We start from the raw sequence: 25,960 nt of genomic DNA on the forward strand, positions 1-25,960 counted from the left end.
TCTGAGCCTCTTCTGCTCCATCCCACACTTACATTTCTTACAGGCATTATATCTCAAACCCCAACCCCCAGCCTTCTGCTCTGAGCTTCTTCTCCCTTTCTGTGTGTATGATTCGACCGTACCTATAAGAAATGTAAGTTACTTTCACCTCTGGCTCTGGGACCCTCTCAACTTGCAAGACCATAGAGTCCAGGCTCCAGCCCAAACCCAGAAGTCTACATTGCAATGAAACAGCCTTACAAGCTTCAGCACCCAGATCTTGAGTCAGCTGGCATGGGCCAGCTGCAGATTTTTATTTGCAGAGTGCAGATACCCTAAGTGCAAACTTGGCATGCAATATTCTCTTCCAGAGTCTGCAAAGAGCTTGAAACAATAGTTTTGAGTGGCAGGAACTGCCCCTGTTAATCTAAATAGAGTATTAACCTAAAACCCAAAGATTTTGAAGCAATCCATGTAACTACCGTATTTTCCGGCGTATAAGGCGACTGGGCGTATAAGACGACCCCCTAATTTTCTAGTTAAAACATAGGTTTTCGCCTATACTCGCCGTATAAGACTACCCCCCCTTAAGAGGCCAACTGGCAGTGCCCCAGCTGCTCTGCCCCAGGGTCCACAACAAAAGCCTGGTCTGCTGGGGGGGGGGCGCACTAGCTGCGCCCTCCCCCCCAGCAGACCAGGGACACAGGGAGCAAAGCTGCAGCAGCAACGGGGTGCCGCGCCTCTGAGGCTTTGCTCTGGCAAAGCCTCAGAGGCGTGGGACCCCTCTGCCTCCCCGGCTTTGCTCCCGGTGTCTGTGGTCTGCTGGAGACGGTCCCCAGCAGACATGGGGCACTGGGAGCAAAGCTGAAGCGGCGGCGGGGTGCCACGCTTCTGAGGCTTTGCTCTGGCAAAGCCTCAGAGGCGCGGGACCCCGCCGTGGCTGCGGCTTTGCTCCCGGTGTCCCTCGTCTGCTGGAGACGGTCCCCAGCAGACCAGGGACACTGGGAGCAAAGCCTCTGAGGACGCTGGCAGTGGGACAGCCGCGGCGCGTCTGGGCTGTCCCGCTGCCGGCTTCCCCCGAGGCTTTGCAAAGCTGCGGAGGGGCTCGGGCAGCCCAGGCGCGCCTTGGCTGCCCCGCTGCCGGAGCCCCTCCGCGGCTTTGCTCCGCGTCTTCCTGGTCTGCAGACCAGGGAGACGCGGAGCAGCTTTTCTCGCCCCGGAGTACACGGGCGGCGGGACTGCGAGGTTCTGCAGTCCGTGTCCTCCGGGGCGAGAAAAGCCCCGTTCGTACCTGCAAGTCGGGGACTGCCTGTATGTTTATACCCAGCGTATAAGACGACCCCCAATTTTTGGGGGATGTTTTTTAGTATAAAAAGTCGTCTTATACACCGGAAAATACGGTATGTGGCATTTAGAAGAGTCTGTCTTTAAATCAAAAGCAGTTCTAAACCTTAATTACAGCATAGTTGGTGTGCTGCTATAAGAGCTTAAATAACAACACTAAATATTTCACCGTTGATTATTTTAGCAAAAACATCTATTTAATGTGCTTATTCCACAAGTCCACATAGCTTGTCATGCCTCCTCAAGTGCCAGAAGTCTTTATTTCCCTTATCTAGCTTCCAAAAGGTTAATTTTTCCCATCTGACTTTAAATGCAATTATCAACTACTCCCACTCCCCCAAAGTCAATGCTGAAAATTGAAGATGTAGAAATAGTGTCAAATATATTCAATTTACTATCAGAAATCACACACGGTCTACTGTATTGCTTGTGCAATTGATGTTTATTGTTTAAACACCTCAAAAAATTAAACAGTCACAGTGGAATTTCCAGTCTACCACCTCCTGCTTGAATTTAGATCCTGCTTGTCATGGAGCACATAGAGACCTGCTCACACATGTTTTAATGTTTGTGAAGCATACCGGGATGATGTTCCTGGAAATAGAGCATGTAGATTACTATCTGCAGCCGTGCAAGCTTCCCCAAATCCACCACTGCTAATGTGCCTCAATCCTGACTGAGAGGGCCCATTTTAAGGGTGAAAGAATAGTTCAGTGTCCATACTGATTAACTCTGGGTTTCGTGTACAGCTATATAGCAGCACAGCTACACCGCAGTAGCATTTTAGTGAAGACCCTGCTACACCTAAGGGGGAGCTTCTATCATCAGCATAGTTCATCTACCTCATAAAGAGGAGGTAACTATGTCAGAAGGAGAAGTTTCCTGCTGACAAAGTGCTATCTACAGAGGGGGGTTAGATCAGTATAACTACATTACTCAGTGGGGTGAACAAAGTTATACTGATTAAAGGTATGTAGTGTACAACTGCCCTTTGACCTGTACAACATCTTCAAAGATGAGCCTAGGAGCTTAAATTCATAATTTTGCTAGATGGTAAAAAAGTGTCTTAAAGACACTAGATATATGGGAGTATTATAATAATGTGTAACCCACTAACTCCTCTTCTTTGTCCAGTCACAATGGGCCACTTCACCTCATATAGCCCCTTAGGCAGTGGGTGGAGCCCCCTTTCAGGGAGGCTAACCCTGGCACCAGCCTTCTCCGCCCCCAGCCAGAGGAATACCAGGACATCACCCCCGCAGCCAGAGCCCTAAGCCTCTCCCTCTGCGCCAGAGGAGCCCCGAGTCAACCAGAGCTGCACGACCCCTCATCCTCCAACCAGGAGGAGCACCAAGCCCCCCACAACAGAGAAAGCCTCAAGCCCCCTTCACCGTCATAATTGGATCCTCAAGAACCCCCCAACCTCTTACCTGTAGGCGCTTCCAGTTGGCTGAAGCCCTGAGCTCTCCGCCCAGAGTCACAGGCCAGCTGCGCCCAGAGTCACTGTGCCTCCCCTCCCCAATCCAAGCTGTCCAAAAAAGAAGCTTTTGCCATGCCATGTTCCAGGGCAACTGAGAAGGTGGTAGCATATATCACCTCTTCAGCCACCCCAGACCCTGCACAGAGTATAGGGGCTATTTAATTGCTGTGTAGACAGACTGATGGCTGGGCTATGGTATGCTACAAAGCCCATAGCTAGGAGTCCAGGGGAGGCTGAGTCTCCTGGCCTATTATATCCTCCGCCCGAGTGATCCCTTAGAAGCAATGTTACCTCTGTATGCAAAACAATTTGTTCCACCTTGTATTTAACTGTGATACTCTGAGAGTTGGTTACACTGCAATTAGAAATCTTTGTCTGGCCTGTGCCCACTGACTTAGGCTTGTGGGCTCAGGCTAAAGGCTATTTAATTGAGGTATAAATGTTTTTACTCTCTCAGGCAGCAGCCTGAGCTCTAGGACTCTCTCATCTTGCAGCATCCCATAGCCCAGCCATCAGCCTGTCTACACAGCAATTAAATAGCCCCTATACTCTAAGCCCCTATACTCTAACCAGAGTCAGTTGGCATGTGAAAACTCCAGGTTATTAATTGCAGTGTAGACATATCATAAATGCTTTCCCCAGACCTGAATAAGAGCTCTGTGTAGCTCAAAAGCTTGTCACTTTCACAAACAGGAGTTCACTCAATACAAGATACACCTCATCCACCTTCTCCTTCTAAAATCCTAGGCCCAACACAATTTCAGCCATGCTACAAACAATGGAAAGTTGTACTGATAAGCTCAGTTGAAAGATATGTTTATAAAATGAGTCTATGAACTGTTACTGTACTCTCAATCTCATGTTCTGTACTAGGAAGCCGGCGATTATTTGGCACCATTTTGGAGACCAAAGTATGCATCTTGATTGATACATCTGGTTCCATGGATCCTTATTTGCAACAGGTCACAAAAGAGCTTACATCCCTCATCTGGGAACAGCTAAGAAAGAATAATGCTAGGTATGTGTGAAAAGATGATGACTAAAAGTTGTACGTTGCTAAATAGCTAATTAAATGGTATTAAAAGGGGCAATAACAGTTATTAGGAACTAGTACAGAACACAGTTTATTTTTTAAACTAGTAAGCACCTCTTAAATCTTATATCTTTTAAAAGGACAGCCTTGATTATTTGAATCTCGTTTATTTGAAATAACATAGAAACAGAGAACTGGAAGGGACCTTAAGAGGTCATTAAGTCCAGACCCCTGCACTCACAGCAGAACCAAGCACCATCTAGATCATCCCTGACAGATATTTGTGTAACTTGCTCTTAAATATCTCCAGTGTTGGACACTCCACAACCTCCCTAGGCAATTTATTCTACTATTTACCTATCCTGACAGGAAGCTTTTTTTCTAATGTGTAACTTAAACCTCCCATGCTGCAATTTAAACCCATTGATACTTATCCTATCATCAAGAATTGAGGAGAATAATTTGTCTCCCTCCTCCTTGCAACACCCTCTTAAATACTTGAAAGCTATAATCATGTCCCCTCTCAGTCTTCTCTTTTCCAAACTAAACAAACCCAGTTCTTTCAGTCTTCCCTCACAGGTCAGGTTTTCTAGGCCTTCAATAATTTTTATTGCTCTTCTCTGAACCTTCCCCAGTTTTTTCACATCTTTCTTGAAATTTGGTGCTCAGAACTCAACACAATACTCTGTTGAGGCCTAATCAGCACAGAAGAGAGCAAAAGAATGACTTCTCATATCTTCATTACAACACTCCTGTTAATGCATTCCAGAATTATGTTTTGCTTTTTTTGCAACAGTGACACACTATTGACTCATTTTTAGATTGTTGTCCGCTGTGACCTTTGATCTCTTTCTGCAGTACTCCTTCTTAGACAGTCATTTCCCACTTTGTATGTGTGAAACTGATTGTTCCTTCCTAAGTGGAGTACTTTGCATTGGTCCTTATTGAATTTCATCTTTTTACCTCAGACCATTTCTCCTCTTATGCAAAATAGTTTTGCCCCTCAGGATCTTTTGTTTGCAAATATAATTTGATCAAAAATCTTGATTTAGCCAAACTTTTTTTTAAAAAATCACCCATTCACATAATAGAGGTTAATCAGGTCTGAGTATACAGAACATGCATAGGCATTACTTTTCAAAGCCATGCTAACATGAGGGAAGGGCCTTCACCTCAGAATAGACAGAGGGTACGTCTAGACTACATGCCTCTGTCGCCAGAGGCATGTAGATTAGGCTACCAGACATAGAAAAATGAAGCGGCGATTTAAATAATCGCCGCTTCATTTAAATTTACATGGCTGCCGCGCTGAGCCGACAAACAGCTGATCAGCTGTTTGTTGGCTCAGCGCGATAGTCTGGACTCACGGGTGGCAACATCAGAGGTATTTGTCGACCACCCAGGTATGCCTCCTGGGATGAGGTATACCTGGGTGGTCGACAAATACCTTTGATGTCGCCACCCGCGCGTCCAGACTATCGCGCTGAGCCAACAAACAGCTGATCAGCTGTTTGTCGGCTCAGCGCGGCAGCCATGTAAATTTAAATGAAGCGGCGATTATTTAAATCGCCGCTTCATTTTTCTATGTCTGGTAGCCTAATCTACATGCCTCTGGCGACAGAGGCATGTAGTCTAGACGTACCCTACGTCTAGTTAGTTTGCAATCTTTCAGTGGGCACTGTTTGAATAAGTACTCTGAACTATTCTCTTATGGGAGGAAAATCACAGGACTCAGAAGAGAGAGAATGGAGCACCCACCAAGACTCTGTGGCAAGCATGTGCACAGCAAGTCCAACTCAATAAAGAGCTGCCCAAATGATAGCTATCATCAGCTGCGAAACCTATAGGGCAAACAGGATGGCAGGCATTGGGGACTGACGGTAGCAGTAATGTGTAAGAACTACTCAGGTTGAATGAACTTCCAGTTTCTTATTATTTATTTGTAGTACAGTAGCAGCTAGAAGCCGCTGGACACTTTGCAAACATTGTAAGAGATTATACCTGCCCTAACATGCATACAGTCTAAATAGAAAAGACAGCAAATGAGAGATAAAGTTGTAACATACCCGCATATATACATTTTATAGGCAGGGGGAACTAAAGTATGAAAACAAGTAATTTACCCAAGGTCATATCTTGAGTCTGTGATGGAAATAGGACCTGAACCCAGGGTCTCCTCAAACCCAGTCCAGAGCCTTAACCACAAGAATATTATTCCTCCCAAACTTAACCTAAATATAGAAAACAGAACACATCATAGGTACAGACATTTGACGCTAAAATGTAATTATCTATTAGGAAGCTGATATTGGCATTGTCGTTTCTAACAGAATAACATGTTTTTTGTCAGTTTTAACCTACTGAAATTTGCAGAAGATATAGATACGTGGCAGGAGTGTCTTGTAGAAGCTACTGATGAAACATGTCATGATGCTGTACAATGGGTGTCAAAATTTCAAGCTTATGGTAATACATGTACCCTTAAGGCTTTGCAGGTTAGTTGACTGTATATCATATTGTGGCAAAGTAATGTGTGTTATGATAATAAAAACTTTGTTCCGCATAGCCAAAATATTTTCCAGCAGTAATGTCAGTTAAGTACCATTTTTGCATGAAACTTTTAAAAAATATAAAATATACAGAGCAGATCTCGGAATCAAGCCACAATATTTGGATCCAGTCCTCATCCCAAAGTTCCGAGAAGTTTGGAACCGTCACAAGAACCTTATTCACAGGACATGTTGTCCTATCAAAGAAAGCGATTAGATTGGTTTGACATGATTTGTTCTTTACAAATCCATGCTGGCTATTAGCTGTTACCTTATTATCTTACACTTGTTTGCAGATGAATTCCTTAATTATTTGCTCCATTATCTTCCCTGGCACAGAAGTGAAACTGACTGGTCTGTAGTTTCCTGAGTTATCCAAAACCCTATTTAACAAATAGGGAGGAACTGGTTGAAAATCTGAAAGTGGAAGGCAGCTTGGGTGAAAATGATCATGAAATCATAGAGTTCATGATTCTAAGGCAGGGGTCAGCAACCTTCCAGAAGTAGCATACCAAGAATTAACTTATTCACTTCTATTTACTGGTTAGCGTGCTGGTTATGCTTTTTAAAGTCAAGAATAGTCCTACTTTCAGCAGCTTCATTAATAAATAAAATAGGATGCAGATCTTACCGTTTAGTGTGATCCTTGGCCTTGCTGAGTTCTCCAATCTTGGGCTCCTTGTTTGACACTTTAAGCAGGACATAAGCCTCTGAGTCAGGGTTCAGCAACCTATGGCACGCCAGAGCGGCCACCCAAGCAGCCATCCCCCAATGTGGCCGCAGGCCCGTCCCTGTCTCCAACCTGCCCACCAAGTCACAGCTTTAACACCCCCCGGCAGCTTCCAGTATTGCAAAAGAGCAACACAGTCTAGATGTACCCTAAGATTCTTTTCATGTCCAATACAGTAATTTGTATTCCAAGAATTTTGATATGATCTGTTTGTGGTTACCTAAGTGAACAGGATTTAGAAAACATTACAATAAAGACATGAAAATGCTGTTTATGGTACCCTGATGTTTACATTCATTTTCTGCTTTTTCAGAAAGCTTTCTCTTTTCAAGATGTAGAAGCACTGTATGTTCTGACAGATGGAAAGCCAGACACGAGCTGCAATCTGATTCTAAAAGAAGTTGAAAAGATTAGAAAAAAACAAATGATTAAAATCCACACAATTTCTTTTAATTGTTCAGACAGGTATATATTATTTTGCAGAAGAGTATGCAATTCATTACAATTACTAATTTAAGGTATTGTCATTGAAGTACTTCCAACGGTAACCCAAGAGCATGAGTATCACCCTCAGGGTAGATGGTTAAAAACCAGGGCACAAACTCCTAATTGGTTTCACCTAAACTTAGATTTCACCAGCCCACTGCAAACTCCTCAGATACTTTAAGACAAGGGTGGGGAACCTCAGGCCTGGGTCTGGATCCAGCCCCCAAAGCTCAGCATTGGGGAGCCCATGCTGGCACTCCAGCTCCCCTGCCACTCACCTACAGGGCTGGAGCACACAAAATCTACTAGCCTGGGCCCCCCGAGGCTATGGTGTGCAATGGGAATCTGGTAAGTGTCTTTCTCCTTCTCAGTCAAGGACTTCTCACTTTGCTTCTCAGTTGTGCATGGCCCCCGACTGATTTTTCTGTGGGTCTGCGGTCCCTGACCCACAAAAGGTTCCCCACTTCTGCTTTAAGAGTTTTCAATGAAGTCACAGACAGACTCTTTGCATGCTCTGGTCTGTCTTGCCACTCATGTGATCATAGTTCTGTGATAGTTGCCCCTTTACACTACACATAATAATATTCAAGTTATTCCTCTTTACCTCAGACCAGGTCAATTGCGCTTTAATTGTGACACCCACAGTACTGGAAATTATTTCTATAGTAAACTATATGAAGATTTATTAGGTAGCAAAAAAAAATTGGAGAGTTACTTATAAGGTGAAAGCAAGCAAGCAGACTCACAAATGAGTTAGTTTTAGGTTTCAAAAAGAAATAAAGACGTCTATAATCAGCGAGCTCTATGTGTCCTTCAGGACTAACCTAGGTCAAGCAGCTAAGTATCTCTTGCTTATGCTAGAAACATCTTGCAGCCCCAGAGTCCAAGCAGAATAGAAATACCTAGTTCCTTTTGTTTGGAGTTTTTATTCCCCTCTTTGCTGAGTTGCCAACTCAACTAATGGGATGAGTGGAATAGCAATAAGTCTGTCGACACTGCGTACACTGATGGGAGGGAGGCTTCCCAACAGGTTGATAGAAGAATTTTTTCATTGTTTTAATGATGTCTACTCTGGGGGTTAGGTTGGTTTAACAGTGTCACTTAGGGGTGTGGATTTTTCACACTCCTGAGCAACATAGTTAAACCCACTTAATTTTTTAGTGAAGACTAGACTATAATTAGTGTCTGTTTCCTATGTAATGATTCACAGTCAGAGAGGTTCAAGATGGAGTCTCTCGTATATTACATTACAATATGGAACAAAGATGTTATCAAGCAAGATTATTGAATACTTGAGTTGCTGCATGTATTAGAGTCCAAACACTAAACTTTTAGAAATCTAATACCTATTATACTAATATGAACCCACAAACATGCCTACCCACCAACAGGGTTACTTTTCCCTGGTTCATTCTGAATTGGGCATGTATCTAAAAACTGCTTCAGCATTCTAACCATTTGATTATCTTGCCTTCTAAATAAATGACTTGAACTTTAGAACCAGCATCCAGTTACACAGCTTGAATTTTGCACATGTACCTTAATTAATGCAGGTGCAATTTTGCAGGCACAATTAATCATTGGTGCAAATAGTAAAATGTCCAACTAAGTGCTCTCCTCCTGTACCTAGAACATATCTGGGCCATGTCTACACAACAGAGAAGATCGATCCTGCCACAATCGATCTTCCACAGTTCAAATTAGCGGGTCTAGTGAAGACACTCTAATTCAAAATGAGAGGGTTCTCCCGGTAGTCCTGCTCCTATAAGCAAAGCAGTAAGGGAAGTCAAAGGGATGACATGCTCCCATCAACCTCCTGCTGTGTGGACAGCACCAGCCTGCAATTTCAGATAATTTGACTCCAGCTATGTAATTAACATAGCTGGAGTTGCGTATCATAAGTCGACTTTCTCCTTTAGTGTAGACCAGGCTTTGGAAAATTCAGGGATAATAATTTTATATATACACACTCTCTAAAGATTTACCCAGCATTGCTTGGGTCCTTAACTCAATTCATTTCTGTTTTTCTTCATTTAAGTTATTGCTTTGGGGTGGGCTTGGGATGAGGGTTACAGTATACAGGCTGCCCCGGGGAGAGAGGATTATCCTATCCTTCTCTCATCGTAGCAGCTTGGGACCAGGTGAGAAGCGCCTCTCTATGTCTGTTGTAACTCCAGTAGGCACAGTTAGGGGAAAGGGTACATGTCCCTCAGTTGGAGCAGGTCCAGGTTCATCTGCCTCCTGTGCTCCTAGAATAAGTGAGGAATACAGCAAACTGTGCACTTTCCCCTCACTCACTGACAAAGGGAAGCAGGCAGAAATGTTCCTGTACAAATTTGTGGGGAGAAGCTGCAACCTCCTCCCTCCATCCTCCATAAAGGGCATCTGAGGGGTGGGAAAATGGGGTTGGGGCAATCCCAAGGGGGTACCCCCAACCAGCCCTTTCACCTGCCTCATGATTCTGTCTCTTTTCTGTATGGTTTTATTCGTCCCCACATGCATCGGGAGGGGGGAGCTTCAGCCCCTCTTCACCTCTTTCCCACACACAACCAAACCCTGACCTTGCTTTAAGTTATAAGAGAAAGCTACATAACAAATTTGGTGGTCCTAGCTCTTACCATTTAGAAGTTCTTGAACAGACTTGCTTACTCATAGATAAAAAAACTTTCAAATATATAGTAGATTAATGAGGCAGACAGATTCCAGTTATGTATCTATTAGTGTCCTGGTGAGACACGGAGACCATGGCATTAGATAGCTTCTGGTCTGCCGACATCAGTCATGCTTTGCATTCCTTTTGTTCCCAAAACTCTTACTGTGCAACTTTTGCTATTAATAAAGTACACAAATGACCCATTTAATATCGCTTTTCTGACCCTAACTTATATTGAAATTGAATCTCAGTGTCTTCCTTTTTGGTGCAGATGTAGATTTTAAGCACTAGCTCCTCAATTTATGCAAATTGTCATAGCTCCATTGACATCAAGGGGAGTTTTGACAGTTTACGTTAGTGGAGGATCTGTCCTGAGGAATGTAGAAGTCTATGAAATGACTTACAGTGGCAATAAACTAAGTTACTTATCATACCTGTGACTTTTCTTTGTAAATATGTAAATCTACACACTTCTTCCTAGAAGTCTAAGTTCCAGTGCTTATTGCTGTGCTGTCTTCATAACAGGTGATTAAAAGTAACCTGCCTTTGAAGTATTATTCTACTCCAAATTATTATAATCACTGAGTATTATTGTATTATTTGTATATTTCCCCATAGTTGGGAAAGACTCTAGAAGTGATCTAGCTATTTGTAATCTTATGCCACAAACTGCAAGCTTAGAAATACAAGAGCTCCTGACAGAAAGGCTCTATTAATGCTGAAGAGCAATTATTACAGGTAATTTACTGCTTCATTGTCAACAGAAGAGCTAATGAATTTCTGAAGAAGCTGGCTTCTCAGACAGGAGGACGCTACCATCGCTGTGTTGGAGATGTGGATGGGCAGTTAGCAGCACATAGAATGTTGACAGAAGAGTTTGAGGATGAAGATGTATGTTCAATAATTATGTGGATTGTGTTTCTTTATGCGGTGTATATTTTCCCCCATATCTAAAGTACCTTTTAAAAAATTAAATATAAGACTCCCAGCGGATCTCACACTGAATTATTTGGGATCCAAAAAACATTGTCCGACTATACCTATTGCCCAGCCACACTCAGCAGTGAATGAAGCCAGGAGGGAGTGATAAGATGCAGAAGAATTTAGAAATCAAAGTAAATCAAAACTCTGGATCTGAACACCCCTGAGTTTTATCAAAGTTCAACTGTTCTACTCAATGCTTTCTATTCATTTTTATCCATCTATGTCATGTCTTGGGGTTCAATTATAACATATTTGGGGCAAGAATTATCATTTACTATATGCTCGTGTGATGCTTAGCATACTAGAGCTTCAACCTGGTTGAGACCTCAAGGCGCTATTGCGATAGAAATGCTTAATGAAAATAAAGATGAGATACATCTCAAGTAGAATTTGGAGTTAAACACTCTGGCTGTGTCTACATTGGAAAAGGGATGCTAATGTAGACTTCGGAATTGCAAATTCCGTGGGGGATTTAAATATCCCCCACGGGATTTGCATTTACATGGCTGCCGCTTTTTTCCGGATTGGGGAAAAGCCAGAGAAAAGCGCCAGTCTAGACGTTATTCTCCGGAAAATAAAGCCTTTTCCGGAGGATTTCTTATTCCTACTTGACCCTAACTTTTCTGAAAGTAGGAATAAGAAATCCTCCGGAAAAGGCTTTATTTTCTGGAGAATAACGTCTAGACTGGCGCTTTTCTCCAGCTTTTCCCCAAGCCGGAAAAAAGCAGCAGCCATGTAAATGCAAATCCTGCGGGGGATATTTAAATCCCCCATGGAATTTGCAATTCCGACGTCTACATTAGCATCCCTTTTCCGGAAAGGGGTGCCAATGTAGACACAGCCTCTCTGTATTTTCATAAATAGAAGATCTTGTCTGGTGCTGGTGAGTGTGGTGAAGTCCAGAAGTTTGAGTTCAATTATTTACATTTGTTTGCTGCTCTAAGATTTGTAGCAATTGTTCTAGATTATAGCAACAACGTTTTAATTTTGTTTTTTAGGATCCAGTTTTTCCTGTCTTTGAAGGAGATGATTTAAAGAAACTTGCTCAAGAAGTAGCAAAAGCCAGAAGCTTTTTAATGCAAGCAAAATCCTTTAGGTGTGTATCTGCTCAAGATCTTTCAAAGAATACTGCTTTTCTTTCATAAAAGGATCCAAGGAGGATATTATATATTTAAAGAATATCTGGCTATCCTTTCTACTTCTTACAGAAAACATTTTATCTCCCTTATATTTGTCTCTTGAACTCATGGCATTATTTTTAATTTTGGGAAAAGGACATTCATGCAGATTGCCTCCTTTATTCAGTTCTTGTTCTTATACCGCAGCCTATCATTGATATCTGAGCATCTTCTAGAAGTATACTGAGCTGTGACTAATATCTCTGTCTCTTGTGAGTGTCTTATCTCTTTTCCTAAGTGAAAAATTACATCAGGTTGATCTTCTCCTTGTGCGGTTCTACCCTCTTTCCTACCAAATCAAGGTAGTACTTAGTTCCTATCTTCTTCAAAGAGACAATGACTCTGTCTGATGTGAGCTTCCTCTTCCCTGTCACTGTCCAATCTTAGCCTGATTTCAGAATCTGAAACATCAGTCCTACTGTTATCTGCCAGTACACATACCTGTTCCATTGCCTAATTTTCTTGTGACTTCTGTAACCCTCCACCTTCTTCTGGCAGAGAAGCTCTGTCTGCTTGCAGCTTCTCCTTCAGTATCTCTTGTGGCTGCACAAATTTCTCTTTTCCACACAGTCAGAGTCTCACAGGGTTCAGTCCTGGCCCCTCACTACTACTCTCTCTGTGGGCTTTAGTTCTACACAGTTTACTCTATCCTCATGGTTTAAGTTACTATCAGTATGTCTATGATTCCTAGACACTTTCTCTCTCCACCTCTTCCCCTTCTGGATTTCCTGCCAGCATTACAAGCTCTTATCACAGAAAGATAGGGCACATATGGCGAAGGGTATTACTCATACATAAATTATTTAAAAAATTAAACCTAACAAACTTACCTAATTTCACAACCTTGTAGTGCTCTGAAAAATACCTTTTAAAAATTCTGTTCTTGTACCCAAGTGCACAACAAACTAATTTCAATAAGTACAACTGAACTCCACATGATACTGAGGTCCCTACAGTGTCATCCTTATGTCACATAGGGCCAGTGCTTACCAGGGAAAACCCTGGCACCTCTGGATTTCCTGTATAAAGTTAATTTAAAAAAATGGTTTGTGGTACGGCACCACTTTCATTACAAATTAAGAAATGAGCAGGACTAATTGGAGAGACATAATAACTGCATAACTCTGTGCCTTGTTTTAGGAAAAATGCTATAATCTTACATTCCTTATTTTTCCTTTTAAATAGATTGCTATTAGAAAAGTGGAATTCAAATCAAAAGGACAAATCTTTTTAAAAAAATCCTCAGGTAACCAATCGGTAAAAATGAATCATTGATTGTTTATTGTTATAAGGATGATTTTTCAAATTAGAATGGTATGTGTTCCAAATTTGGAAAGAGACCTTGCTTAATGTACAAAGCTATTCATTCCAGCTGTTTTACTGTTTAGCTACTTAGCTTAACAACAGCATCTAATCAATATATGCACAAGGAAGTTTACAGATTGTAATTTGCTTTGGCAGGATGAAAAGTACTGTTCAGACATATGCTTTTATTAATTAAAGGTTCCATGCTTCAGAAAGAATGATTAGCTAATCTTGTTTGGAAACATAATGCCCAATATTATATGTTTTTTCTGGATAAAAAATTACAATAAATGCTAGTGCATGTGTCTTGGTAATATGTGGCTGGCTATCAAGTTTTAAAAGCTTTGACTAGTAAAGTGCAGTGTACATGGGTATTATCAGCATCCAGATATAGGAAGGTACAGACAAATGGATTCCAAGATAAAAAATGAAAGCACTGTTTACCAAAATGTTAAATGAACCAAAGTTGCGCTGTTTAAGCATTTACTAAATAAGCTGTTTCAGTGCAGCTTTTCCCTTCATATAATATATTCATAGCCATGCACTGAATAAGGAAGCCCTCCTTCATTTGGTGTGACTTCAGTGACACTACTCATGTTAAATGTTATGTGCTATATCTGTACTTAATTTGTGCATATGTTTAGGTGCTTTGGTAGGTCAGGGCTGTGACAGAGGGTACGTCTAGACTACATGCCTCTGTCGCCAGAGGCATATAGATTAGGTTACCAGACATAGGAAAATGAAGCGGTGATTTAAATAATCGCCGCTTCATTTAAATTTACATGGCTGCCACGCTGAGCCGACAAACAGCTGATCAGCTGTTTGTCGGCTCAGCGTGATAGTCTGGACGCGCGGGTGTCAACATCAAAGGTATTTGTCGACCACCCAGGTATGCCTCCTGGGATGAGGTATACCTGGGTGGTTGACAAATACCTTTGATGTCGCCACCCGTGTGTCCAGACTATTGCTCTGAGCCGACAAACAGCTGATCAGCTGTTTGTCGGCTCAGCGTGGCAGCCATGTAAATTTAAATGAAGCGGCGATTATTTAAATCGCCGCTTCATTTTCCTATGTCTGGTAGCCTAATCTACATGCCTCTGGCGTAGACGTACCCTACGGTGAAGACTCTGCCAGCTGGATCTTGCAACCTGGTCAGTAAATCAGGCCCAGATTGCATATACAGTTCAGTGTCTGTAAACATGGGTAAATAATGTTTTAATAATAAGGGGTTTGAAAACTGAAGGAAATTTGAAATGTAATGAGTAGATAAAAGGGGACACAACTATTTCTCCTGAGGTTCAGAAACATTTTTATACTGTACTATTTTAATAAGAATTGCTTCAAATAATTGATGATGTACGTCTAGTCCCTTATTTGGTTTTTTTCACTTTTTTTTAACAGACTCCAGCTATTCTCTTGGATGGATAAAACAAATCGACTATCATCCTGAAAAGAAAATTATTCCTAATTTTATATACTGATGTCAAGAAAGAACTGTTTGCACACACAAAATAAAGCCTAGATATGAAGAGGACACATTTGCCAAAAAGATTTTGCAAATAACTGTTTTCACTTCCTGCTCTAAATTTTCTGTTTGTTTGCCCTCACAAGTAGAAAGGAAAAATTATTCTAGAAATCACACACACAAGCAAGCAATACTCTTTTATGCAAAGTCCAGCTGAATTCACTTTGGCTATGTCTACACTGCAGCACTATTTTAGCTATTATGCATCTTTTGAGCATGCCCCTTGTTTCAGAATATAATGGGCTCACTATTCTAATGTCCCTGTAATCCTTATTCCACGAGAAGTAAGGAACATTTCGGAATAGCAATTTATTTTGAAATAGGCGCTGTGTAGACAGTGCCAAATTTTGAAATAAGCTACTTCAAAATTAACTTGAAATAATCTATGCAGAGTACGTAGCTCAAATTGTGTAGTTTATTTCACGCTCCAGGTGAAGTGTTGACGCATCCTATGGATCCAAGTCAATTCTCAACTAAAATAAAGGGAGAGAGAGACTACCACTGACTTCAGTGATAGTTTATTCAGACTTCTTTTGTAACAGTGTATCTAGTTCACTGAGACACTGAACATGTGTCACAGGAGTCTTGCGAGAAAGTGCAATTCAAACTAACTACACAGTTCTAAGCGATGCAGAATTTTCCAGCAATTGCATAAAATATACACTTCTAGTTACGAAACTTGGGCACTAAGCTGTTACCCCTCTAAGCTTCCATTAAGCCCCACACCGGAGTTCAGAGCTATAACAAGGAGAGATCTCTCTCCCCAAGTCCTGAAGCTGCCAGGGCCAGCTTATCAAGATTATTTTGTTTTTCTTGAATTTGTAGACTCTTTTGTTAAATTTTTTTACTCTTTTTGAAAGATTTTTTGACTCACACGATCAGGTGTATCAGCATCTCTCTACCTACTGGCCAGGTAGAGGATGATGAATGCTGTTACGATGCCTGCCTCAGTAAGACCTCCTGCCTCTTGTCGTCAGAGAGCAGCACGTGAGTTCAGTTTCCAGAATAAGTTGTAGATGATGAGGTACCCACTGTCGTTACTGCAGGGTACTTATGGCCTGATGTCTCATTGTCTGTTCAGTTCTGTGAATATTTGACTTGCAAGCAGATGCAAAACATTTTTTTTCTTAGACCAGATTTTGACTCAGTTTGGTTTGTTACTAAGGGCTAGCGAATTAGCGGAGGATCTTACTCTTACTATTTTATCCTAAATTATCATATTTCATAATACATTTCCTCTTAACAGCAAAAAAGGCAATCCATGTAGTTTGCGGTTAGGCTACTTCCTCTTAAACATAGCTGTCTATGCTTTTGCTATGGCTTAATTTTAAAGAGCTGCTAAGCATACATGACAGACCCCAGGTATGAGAATTCCAGGAAAGCAGTGACCGAGAAAGATGGGATACCCATTGCACGTAAAACCTGGGGGGCAGGTCCATACTTCATAATCAAAAAAGATCTCTACAGGATCATACACCTACAAGAGCAAGAGGCACACCAGCTCTTAGTACCCCAAAAATATCAGAGGGCAATTCTAAACCTCACCCATGGTCATCTGTTTGGAGGACAACTGGGGGTGGAGAATACCCAAGCAAGAATCCTAAACTGATTTTTCTGGCTGGGGGTACACGAAGATGTCCAGAGGTGTTGCACCTTCTGCCCCAAATGTCATTTACACAGTCCTTGTTCCCATCTACTAGCCCCATTAGTTCCCCTGCCGTTCATCGACGTTCTATTTGAATGGATAGCCATGGACTTGGTGGGACCATTAGAGAAAATGGTCTGAGACCACTAATACATACTTATTGTATTAGACTACACCACCAGGGACTCCAAAGCCATTCCCCTACAATACAGCATCTAAGACTATTACCAAAGAACTGGTGGCAATCTTTGCCCAGGTAGGGCTACCTAAAGAAATCCTCATTGATCAGGGGACCCCAGTTACGTCCAAGTTAAGGAAGGACCTGTGTTCCCTGCTTCATGTTGAGACCTTTACGGACCTCTGTTTACCACCCACAAACTGATGGCCTGGTTGAGAGATTCAACAGGACCCTCAAGGCCATGAAAGTGGTAGACAAAGATGGGAAGGAGTGGGACAACCTAATACCCTACCTCATTTTCACCATGCGTGAGGTGCCTCAGGCTTCTACCAGATTCTCTCCCTTTGAATTATTGTATGGACACAACCCTCAGGGCATCTTAGACCTAATGAAAGAGATCTGGAAAGAATAATATATTGCAAATGAAGGACCAGATAGCCCATGTTATCCCCATCATGAGCGAACATATGGAAGAAGCCCCAGAGGCCCAGCAAGCATACTACAACACACAGGCAAAGGTTCATCAGTTTCAGCTGGAGGATCAAGTAATGGTCATGGTACCCATGACGGAGAGTAAACTAGTGGCCCAGTGGCAGGGTACCTATGAGGTAATCAAAACTATGGAGGGAAGTAAATTATAAATTACGGAAACCTGAATGCCAAAAACAAGAACAGATATACCATGTCAATCTTCTAAAGCCTTGGCAAGAGAGGAGTCTTGTACCACTTGTCCAGGGGGACTCAGATCCCAACGAATAAACCCCTGGTACAAGTAAAGATAGCTACTGATTTAACAGTAGGCCAAAAGAAAGAGGCCCAACCCCTGGGAGATCAGCACTCCAGAGTAGGGATGTAAGTGACTAGTCAATGTATCTGATAAGCATAAGCCTATCAGCGGAGGCGCCCATCTGTGGCCCTGACATTTCATCTTGGAAGGTATGCTGTCTGCTGGGGGCCCGTATCCAAGATGTTATGGAGGCATTGTTGAGGGTTATCTGGCCTTCTGATTACCACCCCATGCTACTCATCCATGTGAGCACAAATGATACTGTAAGGCGTGACACTGAGTGGATCAAGAGTGACTACAGGGCTCTGGGAGTACGGGTGAAGGAGTCTGGAGCACAGGTGGTATTCTCTTCGATCCTTCCTGTCAAAGGTAGGGGCCCGGGCAGAGACAGGTACATCCTAGAGGTGAATGCCTGGCTGTGAAGATGGTGTCACCAGGAGGGCTTTGGCTTCCTCGACCATGGGATGCTATTCCAGGAAGGACTGCTAGGCAGAGATGGCATTCACCTTTCAAGGAGGGGGAGACCCTATTTGGACTCAGACTGGCTAACCTAGTGAGGAGGGCTTTAAACTAGGTTCGACGGGGTCAGGGAGCAAAGCCCACAGGTAAGTGAAGAACATGGAGACCTGGGAGATGGGTCGGAAATGAGAGGCGTGGGCTATAATAGCAGAGAGAACGGAGGGTCATGGCAAAACTGGGAGGCAAGATCAAATCAGTATCTTAGATGCCTATATACAAATGTGAGAAGTATAAGCAGGAAGAACTGGAAGTGCTAATAAATAAATACAATTATGACATTGTTGGCATCACAGAAACTTGGTGGGATAATACACATGATTGGAATGTTGGGATGGAAGGGTACAGCTTGCTCAGGAAGAATAGACAGCGAAAAAAGGGAGGAGGTGTTGCCTTATATATTAAAAATGTACACACTTGGAATGAGGTGGAGATGGACGTAGGAGATGGAAGTGTTGAGAATCTCTGGGTTAGGCTAAAAGGGGTAAAAAACAAGGGTGATGTCATGCTAGGAGCCTACTACAGGCCACCTACCCAGGTGGAAGAGGTGGATGAGGCTTTTTTTAAACAACTAACAAAATCATCCAAAGCCAAGATTTGATGGTGATGGGGGACTTCAACTATCCAGATATATGTTGGGAAACTAACACAGCGGGGCACAGACTATCCAATAAGTTCCTGGACTGCATTGGTGGCAACTTTTTATTTCAGAAGGTTGAAAAAGTTACTAGGGGGGAAGCTGTTCTAGATTTGATTTTAACAAATAGGGAGAAACTGGTTGAGAATTTGAAAGTGGAAGGCAGCTTGGGTGAAAGTGATCATGAAATCATAGAGTTCACAATTCTAAGGAAGGGTAGAAGGGAGAACAGCAAAATAGACAATGGATTTCGGGAAGGTGGATTTTGGAAAGCTCAGAGAGCTGATAGGTAAGGTCCCATGGGAATCAAAACTGAGGGGAAAAACAACTGAAGAGAGTCAGCAGTTTTTCAAAGGGACATTGTTAAGGGCCCAAAAGCAAGCTATTCCGCTGTGTCGGAAAGATAGAAAATATGGCAAAAAACCACCTTGGCTTAACCATGAGATCTTGCATGATCTAAAAATAAAAAAGGAGTCCTATAAAAATGGAAACGAGGACAAATTACAAAGGATGAATATAGGCAAACATCACAGGAATGCAGGGGCAAGATTAGAAAGGCAAAGGTACAAAATGAATTCAAACGAGCTACAGGAATAATGTATTTTTATAAATACATTAGAAGCAAGAGAAAGACCAAGGACAGGGTAGGCCCACTGCTCAGTGAGGAGGGAGAAACAGTAACAGGAAACTTGGAAATGGCAGAGATACTTAATGACTTCTTTGTTTTGGTCTTCACCGAGAAGTCTGATGAAGGAATGCCTAACATAGTGAATGCTAGAGGGAAGGGGGGCGGTTTAGAAGATAAAATAAAAAAAGAACAAGTTAAAAATCACTTAGAAAAATTAGATGCCTACAAGTCACCAGGGCCTGATGAAATGCATCCTAGAATACTCAAGGAGCTGATAGAGGAGATATCTGCACCTCTAGCTAACATCTTTGGAAAATCACGGGAGAAAGGAGAGATTCCAGAAGACTGAAAAGGGGCAAATATAGTGCCTATAGAGCCAGGGGTCAGGACCAAGCAGTCCCGGCTCGCGCGGATGCTGCACCTCTGCATTTTAAATATAGTAGAGCCATTCTGCTCTTACATTTAAAATGCAGAGCTGCAATGCAGTTGGCTCCTGGAGCTACCCCCACTGTGGCTCTGCATAGTGGTCTTATCGACTAATTGTATAGTTGATACCAATTGTACCGGCTATACAATTAGCTCAGTAACAGCAATGTAACATCCCTCCTGCAGAGGAGATTTTACCCCCAACTTATGAACTAGGCTGTGATGAGCATGGCTCAGTAGACTGTGGCTCCTGCCTCTAATAAAGAGAAAAAGACTCTGTGGAGGGCCACAATGAGGCTCTGAGGCTAATGCTATCGGCTAGTAGCACAAGACCCATGGGGAATTGCTGCAGTTTTGCCATAATCACTACAAAGGACAGGATGAAAGGCCTTCTAGTCTCCTGGCAGAAGATTGCCAACTGGGTCACCTCTTGCATTAAGACCTCTTATGAGCTGGTGGAGGTCCCACCACCACCACTCATCAGAGCTCTTTCGACTAGAGCACAGGTGTCTTCAGCAGCCTTCCTGGTGCACACGCAGACCCAGGACATAAGTAGAGCCACAGCATGGTTCTCTGTTCACACGTTCATGTCTCGTTATGCCATCACTCAACAGGCCAGAGATGACACTGGGCTCAGCAGAGATGCGCTACAATCTACATCACCATGAATGCCTACCCACCTCCCAGGGTACTGCTTGAAGTCCCCCCAATGCGGAATGGACATAAGCACACACAGGAGCGGTCCTAGATGAGCTGCCGGCAACTGGCGCCCTAGGCGAAATGCACGATCGGCACGCAATCGGTGCCCCCGCCTCCAAAGCCCTCGACGGCCATTTATCTTGGCACCCTAGGTGACTGCCTAGTTTGCCTGTATTGACAGACCGCCACTGAGCACGCAAAGAAGAAAAGACAGCAACCTGCTCTATAACTGACGCTTTTTGAGATGCGTCACTCATGTCCATTCCATGTCACACCTGTTCCCCACTGTCAGAGTTTCTAAGAAGAAACTGAAGATGGATGGAGCCCATGGTGACCCTAATACCATGCCAAGCAGGAACCAATCCAGAGGCACCAGACTGGCACCCATACTGATACTGCTAAAGGAAAAACTTCTAGCACTGGTGTATGGGACAAGCACACATCTCCAGCATATAAGGGACATCAGTTATGGAACCGATAACTGTCTTTTCTTTCAAAACTGCAATAGGATCTAACAAAAGCGACAAGGAGACCTGTGGCACCTTATAGACTAACTGAAGTAAGTGTAGGAGCATAAGCTTTCGTGGGCAAAGACCCACTTCGTCAGATGCATGCATAGGATCTAGATATCCTTCCGCAGCGGGGTTAAAGATTGTTTGGTAAAGTATCCCTACATTTATACCTTTATTCTTTACAACTTTTTACATAATTAGCCATAGAATTCTTTGTTGCAAAATATGATCAATACCAAGAGATGAGCAGGATTTTAAAGGGATTTAGATATTTATATGTATAATGAAATCACATTTATAACAGGCAATTTTTTTTAAAGGGATGCAAATCCTAATGATTGAAGTCATAAACCAGTGTCTATTTAGTGGGCTAGGAAAGCGTGTCTTCAATGAACAGGTTAATCCCTAAGGCTACGTCTACACTACGAGTTTTCTCTGCAAAAAATATGCTAATGAGCAGGGCTCGACAAACTATACGATCTACTCGCCCAGGGTGAGTAGATTTCAGCCACGTGCCCTGTTCATTCGTGGCGCGCGCATGCGTAATGTGGCTCTTGCACATGCGCAATGCGGCTCCTGTGCATGCACAGTACATGGCTGGCGAGCGGTTTTCGCCACCGTTTGTCAAGCCCTGCTAATGAGGGACTCATTTTGCATGAGTTGTGATCTCATTTGCATATTTTCTGCCAATTAGTTTTGTGCTAGGGTTTTTGCGCAAAAACAAGCAGTGTGGACGTTTTCTTTTTGTGTAAAAAACCCTTTTTCTGCAAGATCTGAAAATGTTTGTTTTTGCGCAAACACGGATCGGCAGAAAATATGCAAATGAGATTGACTCATGCAGAGTCCCTCATTAGCATATTTTTTGCCAAAAAGACTCATAGAATAGATGTGGCCTAATTGCTTACATTTACCTGTGTAATCTCAGGTATAATCTGTCTACTTAATTGTATATTTCCTTAAACTATCCCTTTAAGTTACAAGCAGTAGAAAAAAATGGTCTGTACACTATATGAGCATCCATATTCAATGTTGTATCATTTAATTTCATGCAAAATAAATCTGAAATGAGCTCCTCTACTTAGATCTCCAACTGTTAAAGCTGTGTGTGTTCCCTGTGTCATACCATGAGTGGGCACCAATTTCATCCACTGCATCAAGAACATTTCTCATCCTTCACAAATCTGATAGACGCTGATTCATGTGCTGTGGCCCTGTAGACAAGCAGTTTCAAATCCAACTTTTTATATGCATTGAAGATTCTACTTTCAGACGTTGCACTTGTCTCTGAATTTTTTTCACAGAGTGGGTGTTAATGTAGTTATGTCAATTTAATGTGTAGTTTGGTAAGTTAGTTCATGAAGTTTGGGGAAATATTTTAGCATGCAAGTTGCACAATATTTCAAAATCTCTGAAACTGAACTTAGCTGCTATTTTGCAATGTTTAAACAAACTAATAACTTTTTGGACATCCTTGTGTTACAGTTTATAGAATGATATATTAGGGCTTTCTTGCTGGCTTTTCTCTTTTGGTATTTTTGTGTGAACTGGGTAATGGTCAGATACAAGGGCTACCTTGGATCTCAACTTGCTGAAAGGGAACTAGCTCCAAACACGAGAGCAGAGCTAGGACTCTCAGTTATCCTTTTGCTCTTATGGCTAAGACGACCTAGCAGGGATATATGGATGAGGGATGTGCCCATCACTTCCCAAATACAGCATGAGGAGCCCTTCAGTCCTCTGGGGCCAAAAAAGGGAGACACAAAACATCTGAAGAGAAGTGGCCAAAAAACAGATGGACAGGAAAATTGGGATTAAAAAAAGGGAGGAGACATGAGAAAGAAAGAGAGGGGATAATAACAAGGGAAAGAGCAAGAAGAACTTAGGGGTGCGTCTGCACTGTACCGTTAGCTCGAAATAAGCTACACAATTTGAACTATACTCAAACTTCAAAATAATGGGCTTCCTTAAAAGATGCAGAATAGCTATTTTGGGTTACTGGAAATATCCCGAATTACCACTGCTGTCTAGACGTACCCTAGATGTGCTAAAAAGTGGAGGAGAGAGGAGCACAAACACAGAAGGGTGATGAATGAAAGAAGGAGGACGCTGAAAGAAAAGAGATAGGAAATAAAGATAGCTGGCGTGACAAAGAAACAGGGTTTAAAGAAAGTTGCCAGATAATGGGCAGGCCCAAAGTGAAAGGTTAAGCCCCTTAGAAGGGAAGCAGGACAAGGGGAGCCAAAGCTGCAGGGCCCAGTGTAGGAATGAAAGGGATCAGATCAGACTCCCCCAAAATCATGATATTGGCTTAAAATAATTAGATTTTTTTAAAGAGAATAATTTGTCCTTGTAGTTCTTAAACATTTGGAGTTCACTTAGGCCATACTTTCAAGTTTTTCTCTGCATCTATGAGGGATAGAAACTGTTTTAAATGAAAGCTGAGATTCTCATGCATTCACATGACTTCAGGAGCCGGGACCATTAGGAAACACACCAGATATCACAAGGGCTGTGATGAAATTGCAAGAGCTCCCAACACTAGGCACCTGCTGCTTCTCCTAAGCCAAACTAAACAGTTGCTGTGACCCTACATGTACAGGTAGGAAATAAATTTAAAAAATCTCTCTCCAAATTGCAAAGGGCTGAGGTTATATAAAATCTCTTCCTGTTTGTTAACTACTCTAAACACTTAGGGCTCGTCTACATTGGCCCCTTTTCCGGAAGGGGCATGGTAATTTTTGAGATCGTAATAGGGAAATCCGCGGGGGATTTAAATATCCCCCACGGCATTTAAATAAAAATAGAAAAGCCGGAAAAGAGCGTCTACACTGGCCAGATCCTCCGGAAAAAAGCCCTTTTCCGGAGGATCTCTTATTCCTACTTCAAAAATTACCATGCCCCTTCCGGAAAAGGGGCCAGTGTAGACGTAGCCTAAATTTTTAAAAGGCGTTCAGAATAATGTAAATTCTAGAAACTGAGTGTAAGATGCCTTGGCATGTATTTTGCTATCATATACTATGCTTTTACCTGAGCTAATGACTTCAGTACAATACTCAAGTTTCTATTTTAATTGGACAAATATTGGATTTCTGGACTTCTGCAGTGAACACGGATTGAAAATTAATGGTGTACCCCAACATTTTCAGAGGAGATTCAATTCTCTGTACTGAAATTCTCTGTACTGAAATTCTCCTGAACTTCTCTTGAATAATTTTCAGAAATTCACTGATTTCACACATGCCAGTTTCCATCTGTAATTCCAAAGCCTCAGCTACCTAGCTACATAATTTTATTCTAAATGATACAAAAGCTTTAGACTGTGTCAAATGTATACGGAATTGAAAACTATATTAGTAACCACTTGAATTGTGGAGGATAGATGATTATGATCGGTCTCTCTTCGCAGCTGTTGAAAACAGAGAGGGCAGGAGTGTGTGTCTTCACATGCACAAATTCCAGTCCTGAGTAAAAAATTGCCTGAATGAGAGTAAATTGTATCCAAATCAGTGCTGCAAACTGACCTCATGTAAAAAAGTTTTCTCTTGTTAGCATAGTTTACAACCCAGTCTATCCTGTTAATGGATGACAGATCAGCTACTTTAGGCCATGCTGTCATTCCCAAATCCCTCCTGAGACTCTCTTCCTGCTGATTCTTTTCTTGCTTTCATAATGCAGGCACAAACTGCATTGCCCAAACCCGGCAGGAGCCAGCATTTCCAGATCATGGCATTTGACTTTGTTCCAAATTGGAATGAAACATCCAATTTTGAAATTTCCTGTGAAACAAAAAATTTAGAAAAAACATTTTGATCAATCAAAACCTTGTTTTAATGTTGAACTTTAAAATTCCTTTTACATTTTCATTTTTATATTTAAATGTTATGAAGTATCAAAAGTATAAAAAAGTTATTTTGAAACAAAACTAAAATACACTTTTATATGCTGAAAACATTCCATTCTGACTTAGTGAAATGCTTTATTTTGATTTTTTTTAATAAAAAGGTTTATGTGGAATGTTTCAGTTTCAAAGAATCAGTATTTTCTACTGGAAAAGTATTCCACCAGACAATTTTCAATGGGGTCCAGTTGTGTGTGTTCTTGTCCACTCTCATATAACTCTCCCTCCAAAAGATTAAGAGAATTGTTTCATACTTTCCTTAGATATTTTTCTAAATAGAATTTTAATAAACTGGGAGTGTGCGTGTGTTTAAACAAATAGGTTTAAAATAATCTGAGTGAATATGACAGTTGTCATAAAAAGATGTTGAATAGTTATGTAATACAGGCAGTCCCCGGGTTACGTACAAGATAGGGACTGTAGGTTTGTTCTTAAGTTGAATCTGTATGTAAGTCGGAACTGATTCAGTGAGAGAGAGACTGACAGAAGGAAGCCACTTGCCCTAATTCTGAGAGGGAAGTGAAACCAGCCCCACCTGCCCTGGCATCCAGCCCAGACTCCAACTACTGGGAAGTATTTCTCTTTTGAAATTATGGAGCAATATAAAGGACCTGCTCACAGCTGAAAACATCAATATGCTGGTGTAAGGATGCCTGATATCCTGGGGGTAATAAATATCCCAGAAGAGTTTTCATCCTCCCATTTACTTGGAAAGGAAGACCCAGGAAATACTAACTGTAAGTAGTAAGCTTCAGAGGTAGCCGAGTTAGTCGGTTACAGAAAAAAAC

The 25,960-nt window shown here is 42.0% G+C and overlaps 2 protein-coding genes across 9 annotated transcripts in view; both read left to right on the plus strand.

The window, feature by feature from the left end:
• Nucleotides 1-15,255, plus strand: part of VWA3A (von Willebrand factor A domain containing 3A) — a 71,011-nt gene extending 55,756 nt beyond the window's left edge. For 5 of the 8 annotated variants that reach the window (XM_025185042.3, XM_025185041.3, XM_075899444.2 and 2 more), the window contains 7 exons: nt 3,677-3,821; nt 6,187-6,331; nt 7,429-7,580; nt 11,019-11,145; nt 12,237-12,334; nt 13,602-13,662; nt 15,123-15,255. In XM_025185042.3, the coding sequence (XP_025040827.3) occupies nt 3,677-3,821; nt 6,187-6,331; nt 7,429-7,580; nt 11,019-11,145; nt 12,237-12,334; nt 13,602-13,650 (716 nt within the window). In that variant the 3' untranslated portion in view covers nt 13,651-13,662; nt 15,123-15,255. Of the gene's footprint in view, nt 1-3,676; nt 3,822-6,186; nt 6,332-7,428; nt 7,581-10,992; nt 11,146-12,236; nt 12,335-13,601; nt 13,663-15,110 lie in introns of those variants that run through there. The other 3 variants (XR_012896157.2, XM_089782308.1, XM_025185046.3) reach the window with 3 other exon arrangements.
• A 10,519-nt stretch (nt 15,256-25,774) lies between these two features.
• The window catches only part of LOC102454424 (putative short-chain dehydrogenase/reductase family 42E member 2), a 47,559-nt gene continuing 47,373 nt past the window's right edge, over nt 25,775-25,960 (plus strand). The window contains exon 1 of the mRNA XM_089782312.1: nt 25,775-25,909. The gene's annotated coding sequence lies outside the window, so the exon portion shown is untranslated. The remainder of the gene's footprint in view (nt 25,910-25,960) is intronic.

The sequence above is a fragment of the Pelodiscus sinensis genome, chromosome 15, assembly GCF_052426305.1.
Source record: "Pelodiscus sinensis isolate ZL-2025 chromosome 15, ASM5242630v1, whole genome shotgun sequence".
Lineage (NCBI taxonomy): Eukaryota > Metazoa > Chordata > Testudines > Trionychidae > Pelodiscus > Pelodiscus sinensis.